Source organism: Suricata suricatta, chromosome 10 (assembly GCF_006229205.1).
Source record: "Suricata suricatta isolate VVHF042 chromosome 10, meerkat_22Aug2017_6uvM2_HiC, whole genome shotgun sequence".
In the NCBI taxonomy this organism is placed as follows: Eukaryota; Metazoa; Chordata; class Mammalia; order Carnivora; family Herpestidae; genus Suricata; species Suricata suricatta.
In genome coordinates, this window is record NC_043709.1 from 125585124 (window position 1) to 125598566 (window position 13443).

General features: G+C 43.5%; 1 protein-coding gene and 1 long non-coding RNA gene across 3 annotated transcripts in view; both read right to left on the reverse strand.

Annotated features, from left to right (window-relative positions):
• PRPF18 (pre-mRNA processing factor 18) overlaps nucleotides 1-7821 on the reverse strand; it is a 56968-nt gene extending 49147 nt beyond the window's left edge. The window contains exon 1 of one of the 2 annotated variants that reach the window (XM_029954153.1): nucleotides 7611-7821. In XM_029954153.1, coding sequence (XP_029810013.1) covers nucleotides 7611-7676 — 66 coding nt within the window. In that variant the 5' untranslated portion in view covers nucleotides 7677-7821. The remainder of the gene's footprint in view (nucleotides 1-7610) is intronic. The other variant, XM_029954154.1, reaches the window with a different exon arrangement.
• Nucleotides 7822-12746: 4925 nt separating this feature from the next.
• The window catches only part of LOC115304119, a 51617-nt gene continuing 50920 nt past the window's right edge, over nucleotides 12747-13443 (reverse strand). The window contains exon 5 of the long non-coding RNA XR_003914316.1: nucleotides 12747-12969. This is a non-coding gene — a long non-coding RNA (uncharacterized LOC115304119). The remainder of the gene's footprint in view (nucleotides 12970-13443) is intronic.

Sequence of the window (13443 nt, forward strand, 5' to 3'; positions counted from 1 at the left end):
CAGATAACATCATTTTCAATGGTGAAAAGTTGAAAGCTTTTCTTTGAAGATCAGGAACAAGACAAGGATGTCAACTCTCACGACTTTTATTCAACACAGTATGAGAAGTCCTAGCCACACCAAATATGCAAGAAAATTCCAAAAGAAAAGGTAAAACTGTCACTATTTGCAGATGACACATTACTATACATAGTACGGAGTGCACCAAACAGATATAAGAAACGAATTTAGTATCAATTCAGCAAACCTGCAGGATACAAAAATCAATGTAGAAACATTGCGGTTTCTATGCACTAATAACAAAGTATCAGAAAGATAAATGAAGAAAACAATCCCATTTACAACTGCATTAAAATTAATAAGCTACCTAAGAGTAAATTTAACCAAAGAGGTAAAAAGGCTGTATGCTGAGAACCCTAAGACAACGAGAAAAACTGATGACACAAACAAACGGCAAGCACGTGGACTGCAAGAACCAGCTACATACAGGTCTAGGTCGTTTCATTGAGCTTCACTTTATTGTGCTTCACGGAAATTACTTCTTTTACAAACTGAAGATTTGTGGCAACCCTGCACTGAGCAAGTCTACTGGCGCCATTTTTCCATCTGTGTACTTTGTGACTGTGCCCTACTTTGCTAATTCTAGCAATATTTCACACGTTTTTGTTTTTATTATTTTTGCTGTATCTGTGATGAGTGATTACAGCTCCCTAAAAATACAGATGATGGTTAGCATATTTTACCAATAAAGTATTTTTAAATTAAGGTGTTTTTTTATAGACCTAATGCTACTGCACACTTAATAGTACAGTGCAAACGTAATTTTCATATGCACTCGGAAACCAAAACCCCCATGTGACTCACTCTATTGCAGTATTTGCCTTATGGCAATGTTCTGGAACAAAACTCGCAAAGGCTCCAAGGCATGCCTGTATTGTGAAAATGTCCCCACTATTCAAAGCAATCTATAAATTCAATCCAATCCCTATCAAAATTCCAATGGCATTTTTTACAAAAATAAAACAAACATTCCTAACTTGTGTCTGGAACCACAGAAGACCCCAACTGCTACCGTAATTGTGGTAAAGAACAAGGCGGGAGGCACCAAGCTCCTTCATCTGAAACTATGATACAACTACAGTAATCGGAACAGTATGTAGCGGCATAAAAACAGACACAAAGAAGAACGCAAAAGGAGAGCGAGCCTGAAGTCAATCCATGAGTGTACAGTCCATTAATTTACAAAGGAGCCAAGCATTTACAGGAAAAGGCTGGCTGTTCAAAAAGTGGTGCTGGGAAAACTGGAGTGCCACACGCCAAAGAACTGAACTACACCATCTTAAACCATACACAAAAATCAACCCAGAACAGCTTAAAGTTTTGAATGTAAGCTCTGACACCATAAAACTCCTCGAAGAAAATAGAGGCGGTAAGCTTTTTGACATATGTCTTGTTGACGAGTTTTTGGGTCCAACTCCAAAACCAAAGGCAAAGAAGCAAAAATATGAAGTGAAATTACATCAAACTATAAAGCTTCCACAAAGTAAACAAAAATGAAAAGGCAACCCATGGAATAAAAGATATTTGCAAACCACATACCTGATAAAGGATTAATATCTGAAATATATAATGAATTCATACAACTAAATAGCATAAAAAAGAAATAATCCAATTTGAAAATGAGCAGAGGGTCTGAATAGACATTTTTCCAAAGATTTGGCCAGCAGACATATGAAAAAATGCTAATCGATATCACGCCTCATCAAGGAAATGCAAACCAAAACCAGGAGAGATCACCTCACACCTGTCAGAACGCTGTTGTCAAAGAAGTCGGAGACAGTGCGCGCTGGAGGCGGCGTGAAGCCCAGGGAGCTCCCCTCAGGCGCTGTCGGTGGGAAGGTCAACAGGCGCAGCCCCCGTGGCAAACGGTGTGGAGGCTTCTCCAAAACTTAGAAACAGAGGCACCAAATCATTCAGCAACTGCACTTCTGGGCATTTCTCCCCCCAAAAAAGAAAACTCTAAGCGAAAAGATATATGCACCTTCACATTCAGTGAATCTCAAGATTATTAGGCTGAATGAAAGAAGATAAAGGAGATCGAAAACATACTGAGTGACTCCATTCACGTAAAACTCTAGAAAACGCTTACTCAAGAGAAGGCACATCAGTGGGTACCCGTGAACAGGGTGGGTGTGAGGGGCAGGAAGGGGCAGCAAGTCAGGATTACCAAGAGGCAAAAAGAAACTCTGGGGGGAGATGGGCATGTTTACTGTCTTCACCGGGATGGAAGTTTCACACGTGTAAACTCATGTCAAAATGCACCCAACTGTACACGCTAGTTTACTATATGTCAGTCACACCTCAATAAGGCTGCTCAAAACTGAAGCATCACAGGGACGCCCGAGGGGCTCAGGTGGTGAAGCGTCCCACTTCAGCTCAGGTCGTGATCGCACGGTCTGTGGGGTGGAGCCCCGCGTCAGGCTCTGTGCCGACAGCTCAGAGCCTGGAGCTGCTTCGCATTCTGGGTCTCCCTCTCTCTCTGCTCCTGCCCTCCTCAATTTCCATTGCTGTCTCTCAAAAATAAATGTTAAAAAAAATTTTAATAAATCATTAAAAAAAAAAATAAAACATCACAGCCAGAAACTAAGGAGAGGAGGAGAGGAGAAAAGGAAAAAAGAAAAACTAGTAGTACTGATGGTAGTATGTACCTTGCCTGAACTTAAAACTCACCATAAAGCTATAGGAACGAAAGGACAGTGTGGCACTGGCCTAAGGATCAACAGAGAGCTCACAAGAACAGCAGTGAACACCCAGAACAGAGGCACACTTAACACAAGTATTTGATTTCTGAAGACACCAAAACCATCCAAAGGGAAAAAAATTATTTCCAGTAAATAGTGTGAAACAGGAAACCCAGAGAAATGCAGTAAACTACACCCCTATCTCATGGGGGGCCGGGGCGGGGGGGGGGGGGAGATTCAGAATCGTTTAGAACTGTTTATTAAATAAAAACATGCAGTTTTTAAAATGTAAGAGAATAGTGGACTCTCTTGAGTAAAAGCCTAGAGGGACTGGATTGTACACTGGAGGTATGCTCAACTTTTAAGAAACTGCTGAACTTGGGGCGCCTAGGTGGCTCAGCTGGTTAAGCATCCGACTTCAGCTCAGATCATGATCCTGCAATTCATGAGTTCAGTTCATGAGCTCGAGCCCCGCATCGGGCTCTGTGCTGACAGCTGAGAGCCTGGAGCCTGCTTCCGATTCTGTGTCTTCCAATCTCTCTCTGCCCCTCTCCCATCATGCTCACCCCCCCCCTCAAAAATAAACATTAAGAAAATTAAAAAAAAATAACAACTGCCTAACTTTTTTCCACTTGACTGTACTCGTTTACATTCCCAGACAGAACACACAGACCAAGAAACACAAAAAACTGATAAACTGGGCTTTATCAAAATTAAAAGCCTTTCCTCATCAAAAACCACCAATGGGAGAAAACATTCACAAAACCTATCTGACAAAGGTCTGGCATCCATGATACATGAAGAATCCTTCAACACAGTAAGAAAAAAAAAGCCAATCAACCCAATTAAAAAATAGGCAAGCAATTCCAACACTTTACAGAAGAGAAAGAAATGGTCCGAAAACACACGCGGAGTACTTAGCGTCGTTACAGGGCAGATGCACATTAACACCAGCCTGGGCTGACCCGGCACCTGCACGAACCGCTGGGCGGAGCGGGGAGCGTCCCAACGGTCTTTGCCGGGGCACGGACAACACGCTCCGAGCGCTTTGGAAGAACCAACCAGTGGCTTTTCAGAACAACACAGCCTTCCTCTCCCATCGGCAACTCCGCTCCCCGGGATCTTCCCAAGAGAAACGAAAACCCACGACGTGGACCCGGTTTCAGGGCCGCTCTCCTCTGAAGAGCTACATCGTGGACCGGCTCCGGCGCCAGCCTCAGAACACATGAGCCGGGGCCACTTAGCTGTGAGCGCCCCTTCACCGAACTGGAGAAACTACTGAACAGCCCATCCCGGACCTAAAAAGCTCCGATCACGAGGACCACTCTAAGGCAGTTTCTGCAATGCCAGATGAATTAATGAACGGACAGTAACATGATAAAGCAAATATAGCAAAACGTTAATGCAGGTTTCATGGCAGAATCTAGGCGGTAGGCATAAGGGTTCACGGTGCAATTTATTTTGAGTTTTCTGTACATTTGAAAATTTTCATAGTAAAATGTTGGAAAAAACTCTACTCTGCAAAGTCCCTACCACACTGTTTCTGGGCTATACTTTAAAAAAAACAAAAACAAGAACCAAGAAATCCTTAAAGGCTACTCACTGACTATTAAATAGAGAAGCTGAAGAGAATTATGGAAGAGCACTACAAAGAAAAGGATGAGTAACCCTGAAGAAAGGCAAGTTCAAAAAACTGAAAACAATGCAAACAGGCTCAGCAGAGCCGAAACCCGGTGCTAGTGTGCAATGGGCACAGCTTTTCACCAGCGCAGAAATTTCTAACTTTGGGTTTGTTTTCTTTACGATTTTATTGTTAAGTAATCTCTACACCCAATGTGAGGCTCAAATCCACAACCCTGAGACCAAGATTAACATCCATCACTGACTGCGCCAGCCAGGCACCCCACTAATTCGTAACCTTTCTAAGGCAAAGATCCTTTGAGCACGATGATCAATAGGAGAGGCAGAGGGGCATCTATAGAAAGGAGAGGGGTCAGGAGTGTCACGTGCTGCTGAGGCCAGTCAGGAGAACACGGAGAGCACTGCCATCCCGGATCAGAGTGGGCTCAGTACAGCTGTGGGGGCAGGACCCGGTCTGCATCATGTCAAGGAGAGTGTAGGAATCACAATTCATTTTAAGAAGCTTGGTTATAAAAACGAAAAACCTTGTTTTAAAGATGGAAGTGACAGCAGTGTTTCAGTGCCGGTGCGGGTAAGCCGGCCGAGTGAAGGCGCAGGACGGAACCGGACGCGACACTGAGGTTCACGGTGCTAAAAGCAGGAGCTGGGGTTCCATGTGCAGGTGGAGAAAAGCGGAGGAGTATCTTGCCTCTCGGCTTCCTTATTTTCCGTGACACTGAATGCATGTTCCGTACAGGACCAAGCATTACTATTTCTTTAATTCTCTGTGGCAGTGTGTCATGTCACGCACAGAGAAAACACTCAATAATACACCGGGGGCAAACAAAGCTGAAAGTCTGCACAAAGCCCATCTTCATAACTACAACTAACACTGCTGAAAGTGTTCCTTAAGCTCCCTGCGTTCTCCACATAGATGAGGGTCTGTGTTAAATCAAATTCCATCGGGGCGCCTGGCTGGCTCAGTCGGTTGAGCATCCGACTTTGGCTCAGGTCATGATGTCCCGGTTGATGAGTTCAAGGCCAATGTTGGGCTCTGTGCAGACCGCTGGGAGCCGGGAGCCTGGAGCCTGCTTTGGATCCTGTGTCTCCCTCGGTCTCTGCTACTCTCAAAAGTAAACAAACATTAAAAAAAATTTTTTTAACCAAGAGTCACCAACACCAGCCTCCAAAGCACTGGTATTAGAACAATGCAGGGACTACACTTAGCTCTGAGTAGTTACACCAGGCAGAACCTTTAGGACAGGTGATAGGAGGCTATTTTTGGAGTTTCTCTAATTAATAAAGAGGCACTCGCAGTACTTACTGTGTCAACCATCAGACTAACGATAAAAAGCTGCAACATCACTTGAAACGACCAAACTGAGGCAGCTCTTCGAGATCACAGGCAGGTGTTTTCCAGCTAAGATAAGGTAATGGTACCAATTCACGGATCCCCAACCAGTTTTGTTTTTTTTTTTAAATCAAACAGAACTGATTAAAACAAAACACATGACAGACTCACACCCAGGGGCACGTGGGTGGCTCAGTTAAGTGCCCCACTCTTGGTTTTGGCTCAGGTCGTTTGCGAGTTTGAGCCCCGCGTCGGGCTCTGTGCTGACAGCTCGGAGCCTGCTTGGGGTTTTCTCTCTCTCAAAAAAAAATTAAAAAAAAAAAATCACACATAGTTAAGGCAAGAACTATTTCATCAACCTTTTTCCATAGTCGTAACAAAGTCAAATACAAAAATGTCATGTGACTGGGGCCACGAAAACTTCGAAAACTATTGCAGGACACTATGATGCAGAAAGATACGGACTATTGATCAACGGATTCTATATAAAATTATATAGCTGCATACCAAAAAAGAATGTCTTGCCACTTGGGACAACATGGATCAATCTAGAGGGTACTATGCTAGTTGAAATAAGTCAGAGAAAGACAAATACCATATGATTGCACTTATATATAAAACCTAAAAAAATAAAATAGAGATAATAAATACAGAAAACAGTGATTATGGAGGGGGTAGGGATGAGCAAACCAGGTGAGGGAGACTGAAATACAAACCTTCAGTTATAAAACTCATAAAAAATGGAGATAAAAAGTACAGCACTGGCAATATAATCAGTATTTTTTAATGTCTATTTCTGAGAGACAGAGAGAGAGGGAGACACAGAGGGAGGGAGAGGGAGGCAGTGGAGAGCCGGAGGGGGAGAAAGGGAGGGAGAGAGAGGAAACACAATCGGGAGAGGGGCAGGGAGCGAGGGAGACACAGGATCTGCAGCAGCCCCAAGCTACCAGCATAGAGCACAACATGGCGCTTGAACTCATGAACTGTGAGATCATAAACTGAGCCAAAATCAGAGACTAAACCGACTGAGGCATCCAGGTGCCCCTGGTCAGTAATATGTGAACACCTTTGTACAGTGACAGGTGTTAACTACACTGACTGCGGTGGGCGTTTCCTAATGTTTGCGATGGCCGAATCTGCTATACACCTGAAACTAATGTAATTTTGGACGTCACCCACACTTCACAAAAAAAAAAAAAAGGAAAAAACCTCTCAGCTTTGACTTTTAATGCGGTAAATATTAATAAACACATCATCAAAACCCCTTTGTGATCTCCAACAATTTGGAAAACTGTAAAGGGTTCCGGAGGCCCAAGGCTTTGAGAAGAGCTGGTCGAAGTTACTGTTACGCAACGCAACAAAACAATGAAGGTTAAGGAAGTGGTTTTCCTCTTTCTCCCTTTATTCCACTGCTTTGTCCACAACAACCTTAGCCGTCCCATCAGCGAAGAGCTGGCCACAGACTTCTGTATGTGATGGGGGAAGGAGGCGGGGGAATGTAGTAAAAACCCAGGTGTTAGGAGTAGAACGGAGTCAAAGATTTTTATTAAATAATCGTGGACCTGTGCTTCCTCTGACGAACTGGGGGGCACGTTCGCAGAACACGGACAGACCAGAGTGGAGAGAAGGGGCGGGTACGGAAACTTCGAGGAATGAGGAGCAGCTGGGGGGAAATTTGCCAAAATGTGGGGGGTTGCTGCAATCCCCCACTTCCTAGGACACCCCAGGGAGGTGTCATGGGGAGGGTCTCAAGCGGTCGCTCTGGGGGACTGGTGGGGCTTTCGCCAGTCTCCATCGCCGCCAGGACCCCTTTACCGTTCCCCTCACTGCCAGCAAAACCTCCCCCCCCACCACACGTCTTCGATCGCCAAAGCCCCACGAGCCCCAACGATCCTCACCACCAACAGGTTCCTGTCCTCCACCAGCTGCCGCTTCCGGAGGATCTCCGATTTCAGAACGTCCATCTCGCAGCTCGGGTTGACGCTCGAGCTTCCGTCTCCGGCTCCTCGGTCCCAGCCTCACCCACCCGGGCGCCCCGAACAGACCGCAAACAAGCTCAAACGCCGGACATCGACTGACAGGAACCGCTTCCGGCGGAAGCTGAGGTGAGCGAGAGGAGGGAAGGAAGCGCTCCGGGGGCCCCTGTTGTAGACGAAGCCGCTGTGGATTGGCACCCCCTGGCGGCGCCCTCCGGAAGCGCGCCTGCCTTTTATGCTACTAGAGAGAATTGAAAGTGGGCTGAAACACGAGTCATGGTGCATTTTTAATGAGGAGTTATTACACCTGCTTGTACCTGCTCGTTCAGGTGCAAAAGCCTGCTCGTAGAACACTTCATTTATGTTAACTAGAGCCAGATCTTCACTCGTTATACCAGAAGTTCACATCAGACCTCCAAGTTACCTGCTTACCAATACGAATGCACTAGAGTGGGGAAAACCTGAATACTATTAGCTCATAAGTACAGAATAAAGGGGCAGTGTTCATTGCCAGCCCGCTGAATTTCCTGTAAAGTTAAGTAACTACAGCCATGTAAGTCGTTTCATAAGTAAATGTCTCTTTTTCCTCACCTCTAGATTGCTTACATACCTTGGTCATAACTGAACATTTACCCTAAGCTAACTGAGATCATTTTTGTGGTCATATGTTCAGTAATCAATATTTTCAGTGACATGATTGGAGAGGTAATCAGAAATTTTTGTGTGTGGTTTTTTTTTTTAAGTCCAACCCAAGAAGAAAAATTAAGTCATGGAGAAAAATTATATCTAAGATTTTAATTTTTTTAATGTTTTACTTTTATTTTTGAGAAAGAGAGACAGAGCATGACCAGGGGAGGAGCAGAGAAAGAAAGGGAGAACCAAAATCCAAAGCAAGCTCCAGGCTCTGAGCTGTCAGCATAGAGCCCGACACAGGGCTCGAACCCAGGAACCATGAGATCATGACTTAAAATGAAGTCAAATGCTTAACCACCAAAGCCACTCAAGTATCCCTAAGTTTTTATTTTTAAAAAGACCCAAGAACCATTACAAAGCATTTATCTTAGGTTTGATGCCACTGAAGTTGTTTCTGAAATTCTAGTTAAGTCATAACTGAACAATACTTATGTTAGTTCTTCTCACTCAAAACGGAAAAGAAATATCATTTAGTTCTCTCAATTGATTCTAGGTAAGATGATTTATCAAAATAAAGATGGTAGAGAATTGTTCAATCAGTTCAGAAAGTTTTCTATTCGTGTGTATGTTGGCTACATTTCATCCAAAAGATATCTGACTTTTACCGAGAAATAAATCAACATAGGAAGTTAACTCACTCTCTGACCTAAAAGCCCTAATTGTTAGGGCTTTTGAAAGCTTAAAATATTTTACAGGGGGGAAAAAGTCCTTGAACTCATAAACATGGCAACACTCTTACATGGATATGTTTCCTGAGTGACTTATAATTCACTACGTAAATAATTTGTTAGCACTTTCCTGTGTTAGGGATAAGAGATTATTATACAAAAATCTTAATGAAGGACGGACAGAGATGACAGTAATGAAAGTTGACAGCAAAGGGACAGCTGGCCAATAGGAGGCAGTAAGTGTTAAACCAGAGAAAAAAGTAGCTACAATAAACAGCCTCCTTTTACATTTCAGACTTCCACTGATTTTGAGGATTCTGTAAACATGTGCATTAAATTCTGATAAAGGCTTGAGATAGAACGGTGAGAGATGTGTACTTGAACAAGCAAACTGACAAGTCAGTTTTTCAGCGCACCTGGGAGGCTCACTCAGTTAAGCATCTGACTTCCCCTTAGGTCATGATCTCATGGTTCATGGGTTCAAACCCCTGGTGCGTCTCTGTGCTGACAGCTCAGAGCCTGGAGCCTGCTTCAGATTTTGTGTCTCCCTCCCTCACTGCCCCTCCCCTGCTAATGCTTGTCTCTCTTTCTCTCAAAAATAAATGAACAGTCAAAAAAAAATTTTTTAACTGACAAGTAAGCTTTTCAATACAGAAAGGAAGAAAGACCCTGAGAGAGACCGTCTCCGTTTTCAGAACACGCATCCCATTCCGTAACAGCAGTTATTGAAAAGCAAAATATTGTTAGAAACTAAATATCCTAAATGGGGGAATGGTTAAATAAGTTGTAGTTCATACATACAACACAATAGTATGGAACATTAAAAACGAGGTTTCAGAAAACATTCAGTTATATGAGACTGCTTGTGATATAATGTTTTGTTAAAAAAAAAAAAAGTAAACTGATGAAACTAAGAAATACAGTAGATGGTCTGTCTTTCATTAGTAAGGTGTATAGGCCTAGAGAAAAATGACTGGAAGGAAACATATCAAAATGTCAGGCAGTTGTCTGTCAAGAGTAACCACTGGAGGGGCCCCTGGGTGGCTCAGTCGGTTAAGCGCCCGGCTTCAGCTCAGGTCATGATCTCATGGTTCATGGACTCAAGCCCCGTGTCGGGCTCTGTGCTGACAGCTCAGAGCCTGAAGCCTGCTTCAGATTCTGTGTCTCCCTCTCTCTCTGACCCTCCCCTGCTCGCACTGTCTCTTTCTGTCTCTCAAAAATAAATAAAAAGCATTAAAAAATTAATCAACTAACTTATTAAAAAAAAAGAGTAACCACTGGAGATTCTTTTCTTTTTCAAACCATAATTTGACACAAATTCCTTAATGTGGACAAAATATCCATAGAGCAGTCATATTTTGTTGTAATTATTGGCATTCGTTACAAATTTTTCTGATGTATCTACTTTAGAAATTATGTGTGATAAATTTTAAATAATGCCATTAAAAGAAAGCAAAGGATTGGACAAAAAAAATATGTGTAAGTCTTCATAATTATTCAACCAATATTTAAGTGTCTTGTGTGATCTCTGTTATACCTTCGGTTCTATGGTCTAAACCAAGTTCAAAACAAAATCCCTACTCTTGAGGATGTTACGAGCTAACCTGGAATCCAGAGATAGATCCTGAAGTTAAATTACATAAGAGAAATAGGATTTAATAGCATATATGGGACTACAATAAATTCACAGAAATCAAAGACCAGGGGCACCTGGCTGGCTCTGTCGGAAGAGCACATGACTCTTGATCTCGGGGTCATGAGTTCAAGCCCCACGTTGTGTGTAGGTTATTACTTAAATAAATAAATAAATAAAAAGAAATAAAAGACCAGTCATTGTCTAAGGGAAGAGATAGTCAAAATCAACATAAGATGGATGAGATTATTGCTCTGTTGGATTAACTCCTCCAAAAAGAGATTATTTGCCATTTCTGAAGAATGGAAAAAATACCAAATGTAATCAGAATGGCCTGGGTTTGTTTTGTTGCTGTCCTAAAGGATGGGATGCACCTTTTTTTAAAAGCTAGATAATGTGGGGCGCCTGGGTGGCTCAGTCTGTTGAGCGTCCAACTTCGACTCAGGTCATGATCTCACGGTTCATGGGTTCAAGCCCCATGTCAGTCTCTGTGCTGACAGCTAGCTCAGAGCCTAGAGCCTGCTTCAGATTCTGTACCTCCCTCCCTCTCGGGCCCTCCCCTGCTTGTGCTGTCTTTCAAAAATAAAATAAAAAACATAAAAATAAATAAATAAAAGCTAGCTAATGTAACACAGTGGCCCTCAGTCTTCAGTTAGCCTCAGAACTCCCGGGTGGACTTTTTGAAACCCAGACTGCTGGCCCCCCAACCGCAAAAGATCTCAGTCAGGAGGTCTGCAGACATGCCCAATACTTTGCTTTTCGAACAAGCTCCCAAGTGAGGCAGCTTCTGTTGATCCAGGGACCACACTTTGAGAACCACCAATCTACTATATTATTTTGAAATCTCTCTCTGGGAGCAGAGGAGGGGCAAGTAGAGAAGTCAGAAATTCAGCCTGCATGGCGTCTTGATAAACAGAAACGGAGGAGGAAGCAAGTGCCGCGTGTCTGCAGCCGTATCTTGGACTCCTCTGAGGGTAACACTCAGAGTAACACTTCCAGAAATTTTCTAATGGGAGGGGACAGGCTCCCATTGGATCCAGCTACATTCACATAATTGCTCCATGTGGCTATACCATGGGCAGGAATCTGCCCCAATCTGGGCCAACCCGGGGCCACTCCTTAGAAAACTGGCATTGGAATCAAGTCCATTTTTCCAAGATGCAAGAAATGTAAAATGTGAATTAAGAGCAGTGGAGAGCCATGTGAGTGGCAAGCGGAGCCAGACCAGTCTATACTGACCTGCGAGGGCAAACTGCTAAATCTTGCACAGTGTTGTGGGCTAGCTGTCAAACATAGCCATTATGAAAAGTTAAATGTTTACCAGGGTGTCTGGGTGGCTCAGTTGGCTAACCATCCAACTTCGGCTCAGGTCATGATCTCACAGTTCGTGGGTTCAAGCCCTGCGTTGGGTTCTGTGCTGACAGCTCAGAGCCTGGAGCCTGCTTCAGGTTCTGTGTCTCCCTCCCTCTCTGCCCTTCCCCTGCTCACGCTCGCACTCGCGCTCTCTCTCTCTCTCTTCTCTCTCTCTCAAGAATAAACATTAAAAAAATGTTTTTAAGTTAAATGTTTACCTACATAAGTGCATTATATTATAAACACACGTAATAAGTACACAGAACCTATTACTAATTCTCTCACTACACTTCACTCTTATTCATGCGCTTGGAGTTAGCTCGGACTACTGCGTCTGCGTGGTGGAAATTCTATATGATGGTACGCTACTGCACCCTTTTCACCACCTCCACACTTGACAAGGTCATATTGGTAGCTTCCATTTTTTAAAGTTTATTTATTTATTTAGAGAGAGAGAGAGAGAGAGAGAGAGAGAGAGAGAGAGAGAGAGAACAGGGGAAAGGCAGAGAGAGAATCCCATGATGCAGGCTCCACACTGTCAGTGCTGAGCCCGACGCGGGCCTTGATCTCATGAACTGTGAGATTGTGACCTGAGCCAAAACCAAGAGTCAGACGTTTAACCGACTAAGCCACTCAGGAACCCCTGTCATATTGGTGCCTTCAAATCAGCCATAGTTGGAATATTTACACCACTGAAACTGGTAATGCGACTTGATTTATTATTTTGTTTATTGTCTAAATTTTAAATAGTTATGGAGGAAACGTTAAGAATACAGACTAGAGTTTCTCAACCATGGACCCCCAATCTCTATTGGGGAAGAGAGATGTCCCTGACATTATCTATTAGATGCCAGGAATACCCTTTCTGTAGCTGTGACAACCAAAAATGTCTCTGGACATTGCCAAAAGTCCCCCGAGGAGCAAAATCTCTCTCCTATGGAAAACAACAGATACAAATTAAATTTAAAGGTATCCTGCCGTAGCTGTCACACAGTGAGTAAAGGGGACGAAGACTTGAGATATTCTTCCAGGATTCGAGAACTATTATCTGATTCAATAATCACATGACAAACAAATGAAGTTCTAGCATGCATCTTCGTTGTTTCACTTTTGTCTTCATTAATTTAAAATATCAACCAGTCGGACACCTGGGTGGCTCCGTCAGTTAAGCGGCCAACTTTGGCTCAGATCATGATCTCGCAGTTCATGGGTTCGAGCCCTGCATCGGACTCTTTGCTGACAGCTCAGAGCCTGGAACCTGATTCAGATTCTGTGTCTCCCTCTCTCTCCGTCCCTCCCCTGCTCACACTCTGTCCTCTGTCACTCAAAAACAAACAAAACACATGAAAATTTTGAAAAATAAATAAATAAAATATCAACTGGCCTCCATGTCAGAGCTGGACTCGCT